Below are 20,870 nucleotides of genomic sequence, written 5' to 3'. Positions count from 1 at the left end.
TCTCAGGTTAGAACTGGGTTCTCAGAAGGGAGGGATGAACTGAGATTCATAGGAGAACTAGGTTTCTCAGGGTGAGAGTTAGACTTCTCAGATTGAGGGGAACCAGATTCCATTGGAGCACTAGGTTTCTCAGGTTTAGAACTGGGTTTCTCAGGATGAGAGGTAGACTTCTCAGATTGAGGGGAACCAGATTCCATTGGAGCACTAGGTGTCTCAGGTTTAGAACTGGGTTTCTCAGAAGGGAGGGATGAACTGAGATTCATAGGAGCACTAGGTTTATCAGGGTTAGAACTGGGTTTCTCAGGATGAGAGGCAGACTTCTCAGATTGAGGGGAACCAGATTCCATTGGAGCACTAGGATTCTCAGGTTTAGAACTGGGTTTCTCAGAAGGGAGGGATGAACTGAGATTCTTAGGAGCACTAGGTTTCTCAGGTTTAGAACTGGGTTTCTCAGGGTGAGAGCTAGACTTCTCAGATTGAGGGGAACCAGTTTCCATTGGAGCACTAGGTTTCTCAGGTTTAGAACTGGGTTTCTCAGAAGGGAGGGATGAACTGAGATTCATAGGAGCACTAGGTGTCTCAGGTTTAGAACTGGGTTCCTCAGAAGGGAGGGATGAACTGAGATTCATAGGAGCACTAGGTTTCTCAGGGTTGGAACTGGGTTTCTCAGAAGGGAGGGATGAACTGAGATTCATAGGAGCACTAGGTGTCTCAGGTTTAGAACTGGGTTCCTCAGAAGGGAGAGATGAACTGAGATTCATAGGAGCACTAGGTTTCTCAGGGTTAGAACTGGGTTTCTCAGGATGAGCGGTAGACTTCTCAGATTGAGGGGAACCAGATTCCATTGGAGCACTAGGATTCTCAGGTTTAGAACTGGGTTTCTCAGAAGGGAGGGATGAACTGAGATTCTTAGGAGCACTAGGTTTCTCAGGTTTAGATCTGGGTTTCTCAGGAGGGAGGGATGAACTGAGATTCATAGGAGAACTAGGTGTCTCAGGTTTAGAACTGGGTTCCTCAGAAGGGAGGGATGAACTGAGATTCATAGGAGAACTATGTTTCTCAGGGTTAGAACTGGGTTTCTCAGGGTGAGAGCTAGACTTCTCAGATTGAGGGGAACCAGATTCCATTGGAGCACTAGGTTTCTCAGGTTTAGAACTGGGTTTCTCAGGATGAGAGGTAGACTTCTCAGATTGAGGGGAACCAGATTCCATTGGAGCACTAGGTGTCTCAGGTTTAGAACTGGGTTTCTCAGAAGGGAGGATGAACTGAGATTCTTAGGAGCACTAGGTTTCTCAGGTTTAGAACTGGGTTTCTCAGGGTGAGAGCTAGACTTCTCAGATTGAGGGGAACCAGTTTCCATTGGAGCACTAGGTTTCTCAGGTTTAGAACTGGGTTTCTCAGAAGGGAGGGATGAACTGAGATTCATAGGAGCACTAGGTGTCTCAGGTTTAGAACTGGGTTCCTCAGAAGGGAGGGATGAACTGAGATTCTTAGGAGCACTAGGTTTCTCAGGTTTAGATCTGGGTTTCTCAGGAGGGAGGGATGAACTGAGATTCATAGGAGAACTAGGTGTCTCAGGTTTAGAACTGGGTTCCTCAGAAGGGAGGGATGAACTGAGATTCATAGGAGAACTAGGTTTCTCAGGGTTAGAACTGGGTTTCTCAGGGTGAGAGCCAGACTTCTCAGATTGAGGGGAACCAGATTCCATTGGAGCACTAGGTTTCTCAGGTTTAGAACTGGGTTTCTCAGGATGAGAGGTAGACTTCTCAGATTGAGGGGAACCAGATTCCATTGGAGCACTAGGTGTCTCAGGTTTAGAACTGGGTTTCTCAGAAGGGAGGGATGAACTGAGATTCATAGGAGCACTAGGTTTCTCAGGGTTAGAACTGGGTTTCTCAGGGTGAGAGTTAGACTTCTCAGATTGAGGGGAACCAGATTCCATTGGAGCACTAGGTTTCTCAGGTTTAGAACTGGGTTTCTCAGAAGGGAGGGATGAACTGAGATTCATAGGAGCACTAGGTGTCTCAGGTTTAGAACTGGGTTCCTCAGAAGGGAGGGATGAACTGAGATTCATAGGAGCACTAGGTTTCTCAGGGTTAGAACTGGGTTTCTCAGGATGAGCGGTAGACTTCTCAGATTGAGGGGAACCAGATTCCATTGGAGCACTAGGATTCTCAGGTTTAGAACTGGGTTTCTCAGAAGGGAGGGATGAACTGAGATTCTTAGGAGCACTAGGTTTCTCAGGTTTAGAACTGGGTTTCTCAGGGTGAGAGCTAGACTTCTCAGATTGAGGGGAACCAGTTTCCATTGGAGCACTAGGTTTCTCAGGTTTAGAACTGGGTTTCTCAGAAGGGAGGGATGAACTGAGATTCATAGGAGCACTAGGTGTCTCAGGTTTAGAACTGGGTTCCTCAGAAGGGAGGGATGAACTGAGATTCTTAGGAGCACTAGGTTTCTCAGGTTTAGATCTGGGTTTCTCAGGAGGGAGGGATGAACTGAGATTCATAGGAGAACTAGGTGTCTCAGGTTTAGAACTGGGTTCCTCAGAAGGGAGGGATGAACTGAGATTCATAGGAGAACTAGGTTTCTCAGGGTTAGAACTGGGTTTCTCAGGGTGAGAGCTAGACTTCTCAGATTGAGGGGAACCAGATTCCATTGGAGCACTAGGTTTCTCAGGTTTAGAACTGGGTTTCTCAGGATGAGAGGTAGACTTCTCAGATTGAGGGGAACCAGATTCCATTGGAGCACTAGGTGTCTCAGGTTTAGAACTGGGTTTCTCAGAAGGGAGGGATGAACTGAGATTCATAGGAGCACTAGGTTTCTCAGGGTTAGAACTGGGTTTCTCAGGATGAGAGGTAGACTTCTCAGATTGAGGGGAACCAGATTCCATTGGAGCACTAGGTTTCTCAGGTTTAGAACTGGGTTTCTCAGAAGGGAGGGATGAACTGAGATTCATAGGAGCACTAGGTGTCTCAGGTTTAGAACTGGGTTCCTCAGAAGGGAGGGATGAACTGGGTTCCACAGGAGTACTAAGTTTCTCAGATTTCGGACTGGGTTTTCCAGGTTTAGAACTTGGTTCCTCAGAAGGGAGGAATGAACTGAGATTCATAGGAGCACTAGGTTTCTCAGGTTTATAACTGGGTTTCTCAGAAGGGAGGGATAAACTGGGTTCCATAGCTGTACTGGGATTCTCGGGTTTAGAATTGGGTTTCTCAGAAGGGAAGGATGAACTGAGTTCCATAGAAGCACTAGGTTTCTCAGGGTTAGAACTGGGTTTCTCAGGGTGAGAGCTAGACTTCTCAGATGGAGAGAAACCAGGTTCCATTGGAGCACTAAGTTTCTCAGGTTTAGAACTGTGTTCCTCAGAAGGGAGGGATGAACTGGGTTCAATAAAAGCACTAGGTTTCACAGGGTTAGAACTGGGTTTCTCAGGGTGAGAGCTAGACTTCTCAGATGGAGGGGAACCAAGTTCCATGGGAGCACTAGATTTCTCAGGGTGAGAGCTGGACTTCTCAGATGAGTTAAAACTTGGTTTCTCCATTTCAGAATTAGACTTCTCAAAATGGTTTGAGTTGTCATGTTCAGTATGTCCTAAAAAGAGCATTTGAATAAACTTAAATTTAACAGATGGCAACATACTACTGTGGAAGTAGATTGTCTTCAATTTCAATACAACATGGTAGTTAAAAACATTAGCATGCAAGTGCATACATCTTTATGCTAATTAATATAGATAATTTTCAACCAAACCTTTGTTTTCTTGTAGTACATTCCCAGCATCACTCCAGTCAGACACATGCAAATCACGTTCGATTGGGGAACAGAAAACTGAAGGAAAAAACAAAAAACAAAAAAAACTTGCCATTAACGAGAGAAACTAATTTTAATACCCATATATTAAAATGTCATGTTAAACTAGTGATGGGACGGTTGATACCGGGGCTCCAATGCTTCCACACAGTTTTTAAAGCTCTATTGTATCACACTCTGTACCAATGTTTGTATCGAAATGACAATACCAAGTGATTGATGACGTTTGAAGCGTCGAACATCATGCAGCATGGGAAAGTCGGGACAGCCATTTTGAAAAGGAAAAAAAAAAAAAAAAAAAAAAAAAGGCGCTTAACCTGATGCATAAAAGGAAAATGCATTTAATCGTGTTTTATTGCTGGGGTCTCAGAGACCCCGAACAGAACATAAGGGTTAAACAGCTCAACCAAAATATTTTTTCAACTACTCACGTCAATTATATTATTGATCAATTTGTGAATACGTTGACCAGGCTTCAAATGACACGAGTTGTAGTCTCATCGTCAAATTAATTTAGACGAGATAAGATCAGATTAGATAGAAATGTATTGATCCAAGACAAGAGTGATTACGTATGTCACGGACTTCCGATGCTTCATTTGGTCACATGCTTTTTTTAAACCACAGATCTGCTCCGCGATGATTTAGATATGGTGAAGAAAACAAGTCTGACCACCAGATGTTGCTAATGTGCACTGTGTTAAAAGCTTCGAGTAATAAACCATTTTTCGGTATAATTTGATGAAAGCCTCAAACGCTTCAGAAAGCCTCGGTTTCCCATCACAATGTTAAACATATCAAACTACCTTCACTACATGAATGATACAGATACAATAAAATAATGAGTTTAAAAGAAACCATTTTGGCCACAGGTTCAACCATTCAGTCTGAAAGTGCAACCAGGCATTTTAAAAATGAGCATTGGCACAGATTTGCATCACCTGGGCTCCCCATTAACGAACAATTGTGACGTTGTTTCATCATTAACACACAGTTTAAACTTATGCAGCTGATGGATTTTGCTTTACTCTGTTTACCACTTGTGATATTCAGTTTACAAATACAGTTTTGACATATATACAGGATTAAAAGGAATCTAAATAAGTTATTCAATTCAATTCACATTTATTTGTATAGCGCTTTTCACAATACATATCGTTTCAAAGCAGCTTTACAGAGAATGCATGTCAACACCACAATTTAAAGAATGCAGTTAGCAAATAATGTAATAATTTAGGCAATTAATTTACAAACACTGTTAGCAGTTTAACTGAACGTAGAAGCAATGAGCTCCTGGAAAAATGAATTACATATTAACAAAAATTAGGATATAGAAATTTGGGAATGCATGTTGATCCAGATGATAGTGTCTTCTGAAGTCCTTGCAGTTATAAATGTATGTTTTTCAGATGGATGTGACTGTTCAGAAGTGTCCTGTTTTGAACAATTCCTTCAAACTATTTTGGGGTGTCATTGATGAATATGTAATTTTATGTTGTTTTTGTCATTTGTCATTGTGTTTTGGAAGTTATGTTAAAGCACCCTGGTAAACCGCACCAAATCTATCAGGTGTCAGCATGTAAATGCCATGCTAGTTATAGCGAAGATAGATCTAAACATTTGCTCTTTGTTCTCGTGTAAAATCAGTGTATTTTGGTATTTTGTTGTCACTTTCTATGTTAATCTTCAAGTAAAGTAGTTTGGACCTTGAACGTTGCATTTGTTTGTTGTGCGGATTCCTTTTTCTGTTCTGTTCTGTTTTTTTTTCTTTCTTTCTTTTCATGTTTCATAAACTAAATCTGTGCAACCCAAAATATTTCTCATATATAAATTGCAACAGAGCTTTTCCATATTTTTTGCAGATATAATATAAATATACAGTCTATTCTTAAATGTACTACATTTGACATGATGTTGTTCTTTGACTAACTAACAAAAACTGTGAACATTTAATAGAAAGCCTGGATGACTGTAACACAATGTATAAATCATTGTAATTTTTCTCTCTAAAGCTCCAAGCTGACAAGTGAATTAAAATAAAATTCCAAAAACATTGTGGTCTCCTACCTTTCTCATGAATGACCAGTACACTATCTAGTTACTGATCCAGTGAAGTGGAACTAGAATTTGGGAAGATAAACTGCTACTAATGCAAAATAAAATGCATGTACACATGAAAGAGTGACATTCTTTATTAAATCAAAACATACTGCAATATATCAAACCTCTGACAGCGATATGAAGAGCAGTCTTCATAATAACAGTAACCATAATTAGATGAATGACAGGTATATCTAGTATTTTAATCCAGGATAATTAAAATGATGCAACATATTTACAGGAGACCATGGAGTTGACTGTAAAAACCTGCTTTCATGCAACTGAGTCAGGGCTAAATTCAGCCAGGATAACTGGAAAATCCCAGCTTAATCCCTTATCTTGCTTTTGTGCAATACCCCCTTAGTTCTATGGGAGATATAACATCAGCTTGTGTACTGAGTGATTAATTAATTAAATTAATTAATTAATTAGCAGATTAATGAGTCATCCAGGTGGTACAAATGGTTTTCTGTTTGGCTTTAAAAGACCTGGTTGGGTTTGAACTTTAGCTTGCTTGGTTAGGTTGGCTTTCTCAGTGGCTTGGATTGCAGTATAGAATGGGTTTGATTAAAATGACTGTTTTGGTGCTTCTTTATCACCAACTGGTATGGCATGGTAAGTCTACTTTTTTGTTTGGTTTCAGTAAGTTTACTTATTTGTGTATTTTAATGTCTGTGTTTCTCAGTATTCAGCTCCCCAGTTGAAGGTGGATCCTTAGATTCTTCTTGGAGTGATGGACAAAAAGGTTTGTAGACTTCTTGTTGTTTCTTAATGTAACATACCCTTGTTGTACTAAAGTAATTACTTTCTCATGATAACAACTCCTCCTTTTTCTCTCTGTAGACAATGTGGGTGGTGTATCCAGTTCTAACTCAGTCCACCTGCATAGCAACTTCAGCCAGGGTGACACTGAGGGATCCAGTTCTGTCAACGCCACCTTCAGCCAGAGCAACGCTAAGGGATCTGGTTCAGTCAACACCACCTTCAGCCAGGGCAGCGCTAAGGGATCTGGTTCAGTCAACACCACCTTCAGCCAGGATGACACTGAGGGGTCCAGTTCTGTCAACGCCACCTTCAGCCAGGGCAGCGCTAAGGGGTCTGGTTCAGTCAACACCACCTTCAGCCAGGATGACACTGAGGGGTCCAGTTCTGTCAACGCCACCTTCAGCCAGGGCAGCGCTAAGGGGTCTGGTTCAGTCAACACCACCTTCAGCCAGGATGACACTGAGGGGTCCAGTTCTGTCAATGCCACCTTCAGCCAGGGCAGCGCTAAGGGTCTGGTTCAGTCAACACCACCTTCAGCCAGGATGACACTGAGGGGTCCAGTTCTGTCAATGCCACCTTCAGCCAGGGCAGCGCTAAGGGGTCTGGTTCAGTCAATGCCACCTTCAGCCAGGGTGACACTAAGGGGTCCAGTTCAGTCAATGCCACCTTCAGCCAGGATGACACTGAGGGGTCCAGTTCAGTCAACACCACCTTCAGCCAGGGCAGCGCTAAGGGATCTGGTTCAGTCAACACCACCTTCAGCCAGGATGACACTGAGGGGTCCAGTTCTGTCAACGCCACCTTCAGCCAGGGCAACGCTAAGGGGTCTGGTTCAGTCAATGCCACCTTCAGCCAGGGTGACACTAAGGGGTCCAGTTCTGTCAATGCCACCTTCAGCCAGGGCAACGCTAAGGGGTCTGGTTCAGTCAACACCACCTTCAGCCAGGATGACACTGAGGGGTCCAGTTCTGTCAATGCCACCTTCAGCCAGGGCAACGCTAAGGGGTCTGGTTCAGTCAACACCACCTTCAGCCAGGATGACACTGAGGGGTCCAGTTCTGTCAATGCCACCTTCAGCCAGGGCAACGCTAAGGGGTCTGGTTCAGTCAATGCCACCTTCAGCCAGGGTGACACTAAGGGGTCCAGTTCAGTCAATGCCACCTTCAGCCAGGATGACACTGAGGGGTCCAGTTCTGTCAACGCCACCTTCAGCCAGGGCAACGCTAAGGGGTCTGGTTCAGTCAATGCCACCTTCAGCCAGGGTGACACTAAGGGGTCTGGTTCAGTCAATGCCACCTTCAGCCAGTTTGACACTAAGGGGTCCGGTTCTGTCAACGCCACCTTCAGCGAGGATGATGCTGAAGGGGGTGATGCTGAAGGGTCTGGTTCTGTCAGACTCCCCTTCAGCGAGGACGATGCTGAAGAAGGGTCCGGTTCTCTTTGACTGTTGGCACAAGTCAAGATCTCTTTGTAACAAAATAAAATTGCTTCCTTTTGAATGGGTTGCTTGGTTTTTGTTAACTCCATCTTGCTTTTAGGTTTGCTAAAAGATTTTTACAGCCATTTAGGTTAATTTGTAGTGACTTGAAACACAGCCCGTCTTTTGAGGTCAGTATTTGCCCAACAAATCTTGAGCTGAGAAGTTCAAAGTCATCTTTTATTTATAGTGTTTTTAGAATGCAGATTGCCAGAGCTGCTTTACAGTGATAATGGGAACATAATTTGTCTTTGCAGCTCTAGAAGAAAACGATCATTGTCTGGATTAAGTTCAGTTTTGATTGTAAAACTCATCTTAGTTTATCTATACAGCAGCTCTGGAGAAAAGTGTCAGTTTATTTCTCATACATTGGTGTAAATGCAGATCAAAAATATTGACTAGTAAGTTAACTAAGCTTGTGACACTGCCCTAGTGGGAAAAGTATACTTTATTGTGTTTTTTTTTTTTTTTTTTTTTTTTTTTTTTTTATAAATACATTCCCTTTTTCTATAGTACACTGCAAATAAACTAACAAAAAGTACTATCGTTAAATGTATAAAGTATACTAGTATCATATTTTCACAATACAACTTTTAACACACTTTAAAATTGTACTTTAGTATATCTTCTAAACAAGTATATTTTTCTAAAATAGTTTAAGTGTAAGTTCAGTTTATTTTTTTTAAAAGTGTATTTATTTGCACTTTATAAAAAAATATGAGGTATATTTTAACTGTGTGCTGAAAATGATCATTGTAACAATGCACTGAAAGTATATTTAAAAAATACATTATTTAATATCCTGAAGTTGTGGTGTATCTAATATTAAATTTGAGTATATTTTAAGTTTACTACTTCATCCTTGGAATTCATTATATTACTTGTGCTTATTTATTTCAGTATGAATGCATTAAAAGCCCATTTAATATATGCAGTGTAGCCTATACAATTTCCAAATATGTGTAAATGTTTATTAAGTTTACACTGGCAGAATCATTTTACAATCGTACACACAAATCTATATTAAACAACACACCAGCAGCACAAGTAATGCGGAAAAATATGTCGAGTGGTTAAACTTATCGGAATTCAAATGTCTCTTCAACTTGGTCTGTGACCAATCAGATTTTGTTGCTCACTGCCTTCAGCCAATCAGAGCTGCTGACGTCACGGTCGTCGTCTGAATCCCTCGCTCAGTCACTCAGGTGAAGTATAATGTCGCAATATATAATTTATTTAATAAAACACTGAAAGCGCAATACATCGCTCAATCTTGGGGATTCTGACCAGTTCAATCAAGTGACATCACAGACTGACCGTGATGGCGACGACAACCGGCTAATCTAATGGCCTACGCGATCCTGAAAGAACCGGAGAAAAGTGCTGCTATTGGGAGGTGAGTTGTAGTCTACCAGTTAACAAACTTTATTTTATTTTCTTTAACAAACGGAGAGCGAGATTTCGGCTTGATATCTCCTTTTTGAGTTTGTGTGGTGGTTTATAGCACATGTTTGTATGCAGCACCAAAACATTCATATGATTGGTCAAATCGGCCCGTATTCTGTACGATATTAATTCATAAAGTGTTTTATGCTTGACTATGTACCGAAAACAATATCGACATGCCATTCTGATACAGTTCCCTGCTGCTAATCCTCATTTACTGTTCAAAAATAGTATTGGTTCAGTGCAGGATTTAGACAGACTATTGTAAACGTGAATAAAGAGTTGAACATGCTGTCTTATATCTTTGGTATATTCTGTCAACAGATGCTGTTCTTCACGAGTCTCTGCGGTCATCATTGTGCCATCAGACACAATAATGAGAAGCTCATCAGAACATGGAATATAATGTGTAATTTGTATTTGTGTATAGAGGGTCACCATGGTCCAATATTTTTTTTTTTTTTCTTTAATGAAAAACATGGTAAGTGTTGCTGAATCTATGTTAAGTTTAAATAAAAACTTGGATTTCTTAATGGAACATGTCTCTTCATTAGTGATGTTCTTACATTTTATTTAATTTAGTGGCCTTGAAAACAAATGCATTCAACTTTGGGAAAATGTGTTAAACTGTATTTAAATAGTAGCACAATTATAATACTGTATTGTGTGAGATTATGTAATTCAAAGTACAGTAGTCAACAGTTGACGTGGATCAAAAAAGTTCAGCAAAGTTGTGCTGAGAAGAAGGTTTTTTTGTAATGTACTTAAATCACAAATAAAGTGTACTTATAACAGAAATAAAGTATACTTGTAACACAAATAAAAGTATACTTATAATACAACGTATATTTATAACAAATAAAATATACTTATACACAAAGTATACTTATAACACAAATTAAGTACACTTTAATATCACTAATCAAGCATGTAATTAGTCCCTACACAGACATATACTTAAAGTGTACTAAGTATACTTGAATTTGTTCCAATTTAGCACACAAAAGTATACTAAATATACTTAAAGTTGTATTTTAATACTACTTAATTACAACTTAAATATACTTAGTACAAAATTAGTTGTTTCAAAATAGCACACTTTAAGTTAAATAATCATTAACACACTTGAAATATACTTATAATTAGTCTTGCTGCAAGTATACTTAGCATACTTTTTTTTCACTAGGGTGGCAAGGAAAACTTCTTCCCAGGTTAATTTCTTTAAATGATGGGGAAAGTGACCGCAATATTTTGCAGATATTGCAATATTTCAAGACAAGTGATTAAAGTCCTTCTGCTGCAGGAGCAGCATTAAGGAATAGTTTGCCCAGCATTAATATAGTTTACTCACCATGAATATCATGGCTTTAAAAGAGCTATTGAAGGAGATGCTTCCAGAGGTCATAGATCTTCTTAATATCGTTAATTCATTATTGCTAGGATATGTACCAAAAACCTTTAAGCTGGCTATTATTAAACCTCTTATTTAAAAAAACACAACTTGATCCTAGAGAATGTCAATTACAGGCTGATCTCAAATTTCACTTTTCTGTCAAAAATACTAGAAAAGGTGGTTTCATTACAACTATGTTCTTTTTTTAGAAAGAAATAGTATCTGTGAGGATTTCCAGTCAGGATTTAGACCGTACCATAGTACTGAGACTGCTCTCATTAGAGTTACTAATGATTTGCTCTTATCAGATCATGGTTGTATCTCTCTATTAGTGTTACTGGATCTTAGTGCTGCATTTGACACTATCGATCACAATATTCTTTTAAATAGACTTGAAAATTATGTTGGCATTAGTGGAATTGCATTGTCATGGTTCAAATCATACTTATCTGACCGTTATCAGTTTGTAGTAGTAAACGATGAGATGTCATATCAATCACAAGTTCAATATGAAGTACTGCAAGGCTCAGTACTAGGACCGTTGCTTTTCACTCTGTACATGCTACCCTTGGGAGATATCATTAGGAAGCATGGCGTTAGTTTTCATTGTTACACTGATGATATTCAGCTCTATATTTCTTCACGCCCTGACGAAACTTACCAATTCACAAAATTAACAGAATGTATAGCTGATATAAAAAACTGGATGACCAGTAATTTCCTACTACTAAATTCAGAAACAACAGTGATTCTAATTTTGGACCAAAAACGTCTTCACATAATAACCTAGAATACTGTCTAACACTTGATGGCTGCTCTGTTAAGTCTTCGTCATCAGTTAGGAACCTGGGTGTGCTCTTTGATACCAATCTTTCATTTGAAGGCCATGTTTCTAGCATCTGTAAAACTGCATTCTTCCATCTTAAAAATATATCTAAACTACGACACATGCTCTCAATGAAAAATGCAGAACAGTTAGTTCATGCGTTCATGACCTCAAGGCTAGATTACTGTAACGCTCTACTGGGTGCTTGTTCCTCCCGCTTGATAAATAAACTACAGCTCGTACAAAATGCGGCAGCTAGAGTTCTTACTAGAACCAGGAAGTATGACTATATTAGCCCAGTTCTGGCAACACTGCATTGGCTTCCTGTTAAACATCGTATACATTTTAAAATCTTGTTAATTACTTACAAAGCACTAAATGGTTTAGCTCCCCAGTACCTAAGTGAGCTCTTAATGCATTATAGTCCTTCACGTTTATTGCGATCTCAGAATTCAGGCCAGCTGATAATACCCAGAATATCAAAATCAACTGCAGGCGGTAGATCCTTCTCCTATTTGGCCCCTAAACTCTGAAACAATCTTCCTAGCATTCTTTGGGAAGCAGACACACTCTGTCAGTTTAAATCTAGACTAAAAACGCATCTCTTTAACCTGGCATACACATAACACATTATCAATTTATATTTTCAAATCTGTTAAAGGATTATTAGGCTGCATAAATTAGGTCAGCCGGAACCGAGAACACTTCCTATAACACCAGATGTACTCGTTACATCAGAAGAAGAATGGCATCTACACTAATATTAGTTTTTCTGTTTATTCCGAGGTTTACCGTAGTCAACTGGATCCTGGCTGTATCCAGGTGAGACCAAGGACCAGCACCTTGACATGACCACAACGCACCCCTGAAGTATCAGCAGAGATCGAGTCAACTAGATCATCCGTTGTGAAGGCCTCATCGACACGACAGCCAGTGCCACAGTTCCTCAACAAACCATCCATACCGGCGTGATGAATACGATCTTCAACTGGATTGAACTGAAATAAATACTTTGAATGTTGCGATCCTATCGGACTTATGATTGTTACCTGAATCGTAACAAAGCACTGTTCGCCAGAGGAGAACTGGCCCCTGACTAAGCCTGGTTTCTCCCAAGGTTTTTTTTCTCCATTTTAACACCTATTTGCCACCTGTTTTCCACCTGATGTCACCTGTTGGAGTTTGGGTTCCTTGCTGCTGTCGCCTCTGGCTTGCTTAGTTGGGGACATTTGACTTGACATTTGATATTCAACGGTGCTTTGATCTGCCTGCTTTGACACTATTCTTTAAGAGCTGCTGTGCAGCCACAATTATATACCAATTATCACTGTAAAGCTGCTTTGACACAATCTGCATTGTAAAAAGTGCTATATAAATAAAGGTGACTTGACTCAACTTGACTTAAAGCATAATGTTTTCATCCATGAAGCACAAAACAGAAGAGGAGGTATGTGTCTGTAACTGTCAATTTCCAAAAAGCACATTAAATGATGATGATCCATATGGTCCGGTTCTGTCAACGCCACCTTCAGCCAAGACGATGCTGAGGGGTCCGGTTCTGTCAATGCCACCTTCAGCCAAGACGATGCTGAGGGGTCCGGTTCTGTCAACGGCACCTTCATCCAGGACGACGCTGAGGGGTCCGGTTCTGTCAACGCCACCTTCACCCAGGATGACACTGAGGGGTCCGGATCTGTCAACACCACCTTCACCCAGGATGACGATGAGGGGTCCGGTTCTGTCAACGCCACCTTCAGCCAGGACGACGCTGAGGGGTCTGGTTCTGTCAACGCCATCTTTATCCAGGACGATGCTGAGGGGTCCGGATCTGTCAATGCCACCTTCATCCAGGACGACGCTGAGGGGTCCGGATCTGTCAACGCCACCTTCAGCCAGGACGATGCTGAGGGGTCCGGTTCTGTCAGTGCCACCTTCAGCCAGGTCGAAGCTGAGGGTTCCGGTTCTGTCAACGCCACCTTCAGCCAGGACGACGCTGAGGGGTCCGGTTCTGTCAACACCACCTTCTTCCAGGACGACGCTGAGGGGTCCGGTTCTGTCAACGCCACCTTCACCCAGGATGACGATGAGGGGTCCGGTTCAGTCAACACCACCTTCAGCCAGGACGACGCTGAGGGGTCTGGTTCTGTCAACGCCATCTTTATCCAGGACGACGCTGAGGGGTCCGGATCTGTCAATGCCACCTTCATCCAGGACGACGCTGAAGGGTCCGGTTCTGTCAACGCCACCTTCTTCCAGGACGACACTGAGGGTTAGCCATAATGCAAAACAGTGTTTTTGTGTAGTATACACATAAAAATTATTTTGTAATATGTTCATTTAGATTTGTTCATAAAAAAAATATAAAATATATTTTATTTGTAAAAGTAATATAAACAACATCTTTATCCTCCTGGGACCCAGGAATAGACTTTTTTCCTCTGTAGTTATATTATATTTTAGTGATTTTCTCTGAAATCATACAAGTCACATTTTTAAGTCTAGATGTCCTGTAAAAAGCACATTCGGGGCTTTTCAGAGATACCAAATGTTTGGAAGTTTCTAGTATTTTAATGCAGGATAATTAAAATGATGCAACATATTTACAGGAGACAATGGAGTGACTGTAAAAACCTGCTTTCATGCAACTGAGTCAGGGCTAAATTCAGCCAGGATCACTGGAAAATCCCAGCTTAATCCCTTATCTTGCTTTTGTACAATAACCCCTTAGGTCTATGGGAGATATAACATCTGGGGCACGTTCAAGCTCAAACCGGTGCGCAACGTTTTGCTACGGTTTCCGGGTTGAACGACATATTTCCTAGAAACGGTGTGCAATGGGTTTGAGATACGTTTTCTCTCGTTTGGTGGGTGTGTCAAAAATGACAGCCCAATCAGCATCAATATACATATAAACCATGTGGTATTAAAAAACATTTTGCACCATTTTGTCAGGGCTGAACGCAGCCCAGCTTGTGTGCTGAGTAATTAATTGATTACTGATTTCATTAATTAGCAGATTAACGAGTCATCCAGGTGGTACAAATGGTTTTCTGTGTGGCTTTAAAAGACCTGGTTGGGTTTGAACTTTAGCTTGCTTGGTTAGGTTGGCTTTCTCAGTGGCTTGGATTGCAGTATAGAATGGGTTTGATTAAAATGACTGTTTTGGTGCTTCTTTATCGCCAATTGGTATGGCATGGTAAGTTTACTTTTTTTGTTTGGTTTAGTAAGTTTACTTATTTGTGTTTTTTAATGTTTGTGTTTCTCAGTATTCAGCTCCTCAGTTGAAGGTGGATCCTTAGACTCTTCTTGGAGTGACTTTGGAAGAGTAGATGGACAAAAAGGTTTGTAGACTTGTTCTTGTTGTTCTTGTTCTTGTTGTTTCTTAATGTACTAAAGTAATGAGTTTCTCATGATAACAACTCCCTTTTTCTCTCTGTAGACAATGTGGGTGGTGTATCCAGTTCTAACTCAGTCCACCTGCATAACAATGTCAGCCAGGGTGACACTGAGGAGTCCAGTTCTGTCAACGCCACCTTCAGCCAGGGCAGCGCTAAGGGGTCTGGTTCAGTCAACACCACCTTCAGCCAGGATGACACTGAGGGGTCCAGTTCTGTCAATGCCACCTTCAGCCAGGGCAACGCTAAGGGGTCCGGTTCAGTCAACACCACCTTCAGCCAGGGCAGCGCTAAGGGGTCTGGTTCAGTCAACACCACCTTCAGCCAGGATGACACTGAGGGGTCCAGTTCTGTCAATGCCACCTTCAGCCAGGGCAACGCTAAGGGGTCCGGTTCAGTCAACACCACCTTCAGCCAGGATGACACTGAGGGGTCCAGTTCTGTCAATGCCACCTTCAGCCAGGGCAACGCTAAGGGGTCCGGTTCAGTCAACACCACCTTCAGCCAGGATGACACTGAGGGGTCCAGTTCTGTCAACGCCACCTTCAGCCAGGGCAGCGCTAAGGGGTCCGGTTCAGTCAACACCACCTTCAGCCAGGATGACACTGAGGGGTCCAGTTCTGTCAATGCCACCTTCAGCCAGGGCAACGCTAAGGGGTCCGGTTCAGTCAACACCACCTTCAGCCAGGATGACACTGAGGGGTCCAGTTCTGTCAATGCCACCTTCAGCCAGGGCAACGCTAAGGGGTCCGGTTCAGTCAACACCACCTTCAGCCAGGGCAGCGCTAAGGGGTCTGGTTCAGTCAACACCACCTTCAGCCAGGATGACACTGAGGGGTCCAGTTCTGTCAATGCCACCTTCAGCCAGGGCAACGCTAAGGGGTCCGGTTCAGTCAACACCACCTTCAGCCAGGATGACACTGAGGGGTCCAGTTCTGTCAATGCCACCTTCAGCCAGGGCAACGCTAAGGGGTCCGGTTCAGTCAACACCACCTTCAGCCAGGATGACACTGAGGGGTCCAGTTCTGTCAATGCCACCTTCAGCCAGGGCAACGCTAAGGGGTCCGGTTCAGTCAACACCACCTTCAGCCAGGATGACACTGAGGGGTCCAGTTCTGTCAACGCCACCTTCAGCCAGGGCAGCGCTAAGGGGTCTGGTTCAGTTAACACCACCTTCAGCCAGGATGACACTGAGGGGTCCAGTTCTGTCAACGCCACCTTCAGCCAGGGCAACGCTAAGGGGCCCGGTTCAGTCAACACCACCTTCAGCCAGGGTGACACTAAGGGGTCCGGTTCTGTCAACACCACCTTCAGCCAGGGTGACACTAAGGGGTCCGGTTCTGTCAACACCACCTTCAGCCAGGGTGACACCAAGGGGTCCGGTTCTGTCAACGCCACCTTCAGCGAGGATGATGCTGAAGGGGGTGATGCTGAAGGGTCTGGTTCTGTCAGACTCCCCTTCAGTGAGGACGATGCTGAAGAAGGGTCCGGTTCTTTTTGACTTTTGGCACAAGTCAAGATCTTTTTGTAACAAAATAAAATTTTACTTCCTTTTGAATGGGTTGCTTGGTTTTTGTTAACTCCATCTTGCATTTAGGTTTGCTAAAAGATTTTTTTACAGCCATTTGGGTTAATTTGTAGTGACTTGAAACACAGCCCATCTTTTGAGGTCAGAATTTGCCCAACAAATCTTGAGCTGTGAAGTTCAAAGTCATTTATTTTATAGCTTTTTTTTAGAATGCAGCTTGCCAGAGCTGCTTTACAGTAATAATGGGAACATAATTTGTCTGTGCAGCTCTAGCAGAAAATGATCATTGTTTGGATTAAGTTCAGTATTGACTGTAAAAATCCATTTTGGTTTATCCAGCAGCTCTGGAGAAAAGTGTCATCGTTTAGTTCTCATACAATGGTGTAAATGCAGCTCAAAAATATTGAATCCACTAAACAAGCTTGAGGTGACACTGGCAAGGAAAACTTCTTCCCAGGTTAATTTCTTTAAAGACAATGATGGGGAAAGTGACTACAATATTTTGCAGATATTGCAATATTTCAAGACAAGTGATTAAAGTCCTTCTGCTGCAGGAGCAGCATTAAGGAATAGTTTGCCTAACATTAATATAGTTTACTCACCATGAATACCATGGCTTTAAAAGGGCTGTTGAAAGATGCTTCCAGAGGTCATAGATCTTCTTAATATCGTTAATTCATCTTTCTCACTAGGATACATACCAAAAACCTTTAAGCTGACTATTAAACCTCTTATGAATAAAAAAAAACACAACTTGATCCTAGAGAATTAGTCAATTACAGGCTGATCTCAAATTTCACTTTTCTGTCAAAAATACTAGAAAAGGTGGTTTCATCACAACTATGTTCTTTTTTAGAAAGAAATAGTATCTGTGAGGATTTCCAGTCAGGATTTAGACCGTACCATAGTACTGAGACTGCTCTCATTAGAGTTACTAATGATTCGCTCTTATCAGATCGTGGTTGTATCTCTCTATTAGTGTTACTGGATCTTAGTGCTGCATTTGACACTATCGATCACAATATTCTTTTAAATAGACTTGAAAATTATGTTGGCATTAGTGGAATTGCATTGTCATGGTTCAAATCATACTTATCTGACGTTATCAGTTTGTAGTAGTAAACCAAGAAAGGTCATATCGATCACAAGTTCAATATGGAGTACCGCAAGGCTCAGTACTAGGACCGTTGCTTTTCACTCTGTACATGCTACCCTTGGGAGATATCATTAGGAAGCATGGTGTTAGTTTTCATTGTTACGCTGATGATACTCAGCTCTATATTTCTTCATGCCCTGACGAAACTTACCAATTCACAAAATTAACGGAATGCATAGCTGATATAAAAAATTGGATGACCAGTAATTTCCTACTACTAAATTCAGAAACAACAGTGATTCTAATTTTGGACCAAAAACTTCTTCACGTAATAATCTAGAATACTGTCAAACACTTGATGGCTGCTCTGTTAAGTCTTCGTCATCAGTTAGGAACCTGGGTGTGCTCTTTGATACCAATCTTTCATTTGAAGGCCATGTTTCTAGCATCTGCAAAACTGCATTCTTCCATCTTAAAAATATATCTAAACGACATATGCTCTCAATGAAAAATGCAGAACAGTTAGTTCATGCGTTCATGACCTCAAGGCTAGATTACTGTAACGCTCTACTGGGTGGTTGTTCCTCCCGCTTGATAAATAAACTACAGCTCGTACAAAATGCAGCAGCTAGAGTTCTTACTAGAACCAGGAAGTATGACTATATTAGCCCAGTTCTGGCAACACTGCATTGGCTTCCTGTTAAACATCGTATACATTTTAAAATCTTGTTAATTACTTACAAAGCACTAAATGGTTTAGCTCCCCAGTACCTGAGCGAGCTCTTAAACAGACACACTCTGTCAGTTTAAATCTAGACTAAAAACACATCTCTTTAACCTGGCATACACATAACACATTATCAATTTATATGTTCAAATCCGTTAAAGGATTATTAGGCTGCATAAATTAGGTCAGCCAGAACCGAGAACACTTCCTATAACACCAGATGTACTCGTTACATCAGAAGAAGAATGGCATCTATGCTAATGTTAGTTTTTCTGTTTATTCCGAGGTTTACCGTAGTCAACTGGATCCGGGCTGTATCCAGGTGAGACCAAGGACCAGCACCTTGACATGACCACAACGCACCCCTGAAGTATCAGCAGAGATCGAGTCAACTAGATCATCCGTTGTGAAGGCCTCATCGACACGACAGCCAGTGCCACAGTTCCTCAACAAACCATCCATACCGGCGTGATGAATACGATCTTCAACTGGATTGAACTGGAATAAATACTTTGAATGTTGCGATCCTATCGGACTTATGATAGTTACCTGAATCGTAACAAAGCACTGTTCACCCTTCTGTCAACGCCACCTTCAGCGAGGACGATGCTGAAGAAGGGTCTGGTTCTTTTTTCTTTTTGACTGTTGGCACAAGTCAAGATCTTTTTGTAACAAAATAAAACAGCTTCCTTTTTTAATGGGTTGCTTGGTTTTTGTTAACTCCATCTTGCTTTTAGGTTTGCTAAAAGATTTTTACAGCCATTTGGGTTAATTTGTAGTGACTTGAAACACAGCCCGTCTTTTGAGGTCAGTATTTGCCCAACAAATCTTGAGCTGTGAAGTTCAAAGTCATCTTTTATTTATAGTGTTTTTAGAATGCAGATTCCCAGAGCTGCTTTACAGTGATAACGGGAACATAATTTGTCTGTGCAGTTCTAGAAGAAACTGATCATTGTCCGGATTAATTTCAGTATTGATTGTAAAAATCATTTTAGTTTATCTATACAGCAGCTCTGGAGAAAAGTGTCATTGTTTAGTTCTCATACAATAGTGTAAATGCAGATCAAAAATATTGAATATTAAGTTAATAAACAAGCTTGAGGTGACACTAGCAAAGATAACTTCTTCCCAGGTTAATTTCTTTGAAGACTATGATGGGGAAAGTGACTGCAATAATTTGCAGATATTGCAATATTTCAAGACATATTGATTAAAGTCCTTCTGCTCTGCAGGAGCAGCATTAAGGTCAAGTCACCTTTATTAACATAGCGCTTTTTACAATGCAGATTGTGTCAACATTAATATAGTTTACTTACCATGAATATTGCTTTAAAGCCTAATTTTTTCATCTGTGAAGCACAAGACAGAAGGAGAGGTATGTGTCTGTAACTCTCAATTTCCAAAAAGCACATTAAATGATGATCCATAAGGTCCGGTTCTGTCAACGCCACCTACAGCCAGGATGACACTGAAGCTTGGGTCATCAAACAAATTAAACAAAGCCAATATAGTATATCTAATCAGCAAGTGCTCAGGAAAGTCTAAAGTGAGTCATCAGCCAAATCCCACAGCGAGTGCCAGTGACCCAGGTATGACGTGAACAATTTTCCCTACAGGATCATGACTGTCACTAACCTGCAGGTCGGTTTCTTCCATCTTCCATTTCTGTCTAATCTGAGATTGGGCAGGTATAGCAGAAAGAATTATTTCCAAAAGTGGTCAGCTAAAAGCTAACTATGTCTCCATCTCCTACGAATGCCACTTGTTGTAGCATCTCGCTGCACGATCATCAAGATGTTAGGAGTCACTGTATCTGGATCATGAATGTCCGAAGGGGTGTAGCCAATGTGTTTTGTTAGTTTGTGCTGAGATCCTGCTGACTACGCCAAAATGTCAGATCAGATGGAATCCCCACATCAGAAATATCAGATCCAACCCCAGACGCCAGATCCTGTCAAGAGATAAGTGTTTTGTCTGGTGTCCAAAACCAGTAAAACCCATTAACATCAAGTCTTGTCTGGTACCCAGAACTCTATAGACCTTATTTTCCAGAGAAACATGCACGCCGCCATCTTTAGAATATTGTCTTTAAACTTCCGTTTTCGCGGTAGCCCTGTATATTTCTATGGCATCGCTGTTGAAGAATAATTAGCTGATGAAGTGGATTTACGTGTTGTAGAGTTAACAAAAGTTATCATGAGCATTGTAATGTTTAAAGCGGGTGTCTTAACAAATGTCAGTAGAACGGGTAGATTTTAAAATGAGCAGTTCATTCATAAATACATAAGATCGCTGTGGAAATACAAG

General features: G+C 41.3%; 5 protein-coding genes and 1 long non-coding RNA gene across 6 annotated transcripts; 3 read left to right on the top strand and 3 right to left on the bottom strand.

The window, feature by feature from the left end:
* Positions 1 to 2: 2 nt before the first annotated feature.
* LOC125260682 (zonadhesin-like) lies at positions 3 to 1,043 on the bottom strand. Its single transcript, XM_048179165.1, has one exon. It carries the CDS (start codon positions 1,041 to 1,043, stop codon positions 3 to 5), a length of 1,041 nt encoding a protein of 346 aa, XP_048035122.1.
* Positions 1,040 to 3,325, bottom strand: LOC125260681 (zonadhesin-like). Its single transcript, XM_048179164.1, has one exon. It carries the CDS (start codon positions 3,323 to 3,325, stop codon positions 1,040 to 1,042), a length of 2,286 nt encoding a protein of 761 aa, XP_048035121.1.
* A 146-nt stretch (positions 3,326 to 3,471) lies between these two features.
* On the bottom strand, positions 3,472 to 4,997 carry LOC125260732. Its single transcript, XR_007183112.1, has 3 exons — positions 4,617 to 4,997; positions 3,751 to 3,828; positions 3,472 to 3,591 (listed from the first exon to the last, which is right to left on the bottom strand). It is a non-coding gene; the product is annotated as an uncharacterized LOC125260732 (long non-coding RNA).
* A 1,388-nt stretch (positions 4,998 to 6,385) lies between these two features.
* LOC125260728 (leucine-rich repeat extensin-like protein 2) lies at positions 6,386 to 8,391 on the top strand. The gene is made up of 3 exons (XM_048179231.1): positions 6,386 to 6,525; positions 6,596 to 6,655; positions 6,754 to 8,391. The coding sequence occupies exons 1-3, from the start codon at positions 6,468 to 6,470 to the stop codon at positions 8,211 to 8,213; spliced, it is 1,578 nt and encodes a 525-aa protein (XP_048035188.1). The 5' UTR covers positions 6,386 to 6,467; the 3' UTR covers positions 8,214 to 8,391.
* Positions 8,392 to 13,323: 4,932 nt separating this feature from the next.
* LOC125260680 (hyphally regulated cell wall protein 3-like) lies at positions 13,324 to 14,787 on the top strand (the record flags this gene model as incomplete). The annotated part of the gene is made up of 1 exon (XM_048179163.1): positions 13,324 to 14,787. A coding segment is annotated over one exon (768 nt), but the record flags the coding sequence as incomplete, so codon positions are not given.
* An 88-nt stretch (positions 14,788 to 14,875) lies between these two features.
* Positions 14,876 to 16,770, top strand: LOC125260726 (cell wall protein IFF6-like). The gene is made up of 3 exons (XM_048179227.1): positions 14,876 to 15,013; positions 15,084 to 15,158; positions 15,257 to 16,770. Exons 1-3 carry the CDS (start codon positions 14,956 to 14,958, stop codon positions 16,711 to 16,713), a joined length of 1,590 nt encoding a protein of 529 aa, XP_048035184.1. The 5' UTR covers positions 14,876 to 14,955; the 3' UTR covers positions 16,714 to 16,770.
* The last annotated feature ends 4,100 nt before the right edge of the window (positions 16,771 to 20,870 follow it).

Source organism: Megalobrama amblycephala, linkage group LG24 (assembly GCF_018812025.1).
Source record: "Megalobrama amblycephala isolate DHTTF-2021 linkage group LG24, ASM1881202v1, whole genome shotgun sequence".
Classification (NCBI taxonomy): domain Eukaryota; kingdom Metazoa; phylum Chordata; class Actinopteri; order Cypriniformes; family Xenocyprididae; genus Megalobrama; species Megalobrama amblycephala.
This window is presented reverse-complemented; position numbering and strand designations above follow the sequence as displayed.

What these genes read in the sequence shown, in the direction of transcription:
- LOC125260682 (XM_048179165.1), bottom strand. Translation starts at nt 1,043, where the DNA reads ATGAATCTCAGTTCATCCCTCCCTTCTGAGGAACCCAGTTCTAAACCT.
- LOC125260681 (XM_048179164.1), bottom strand. Translation starts at nt 3,325, where the DNA reads ATGGAACCTGGTTTCTCTCCATCTGAGAAGTCTAGCTCTCACCCTGAG.
- LOC125260728 (XM_048179231.1), top strand. Translation starts at nt 6,468, where the DNA reads ATGGGTTTGATTAAAATGACTGTTTTGGTGCTTCTTTATCACCAACTG. An exon ending in TCACCAACTGGTATGGCATG is followed by an intron (nt 6,526 to 6,595) that starts GTAAGTCTACTT and finishes TGTGTTTCTCAG; the next exon opens with TATTCAGCTCCCCAGTTGAA. An exon ending in TTGGAGTGATGGACAAAAAG is followed by an intron (nt 6,656 to 6,753) that starts GTTTGTAGACTT and finishes TTCTCTCTGTAG; the next exon opens with ACAATGTGGGTGGTGTATCC.
- LOC125260726 (XM_048179227.1), top strand. Translation starts at nt 14,956, where the DNA reads ATGGGTTTGATTAAAATGACTGTTTTGGTGCTTCTTTATCGCCAATTG. An exon ending in TCGCCAATTGGTATGGCATG is followed by an intron (nt 15,014 to 15,083) that starts GTAAGTTTACTT and finishes TGTGTTTCTCAG; the next exon opens with TATTCAGCTCCTCAGTTGAA. An exon ending in AAGAGTAGATGGACAAAAAG is followed by an intron (nt 15,159 to 15,256) that starts GTTTGTAGACTT and finishes TTCTCTCTGTAG; the next exon opens with ACAATGTGGGTGGTGTATCC.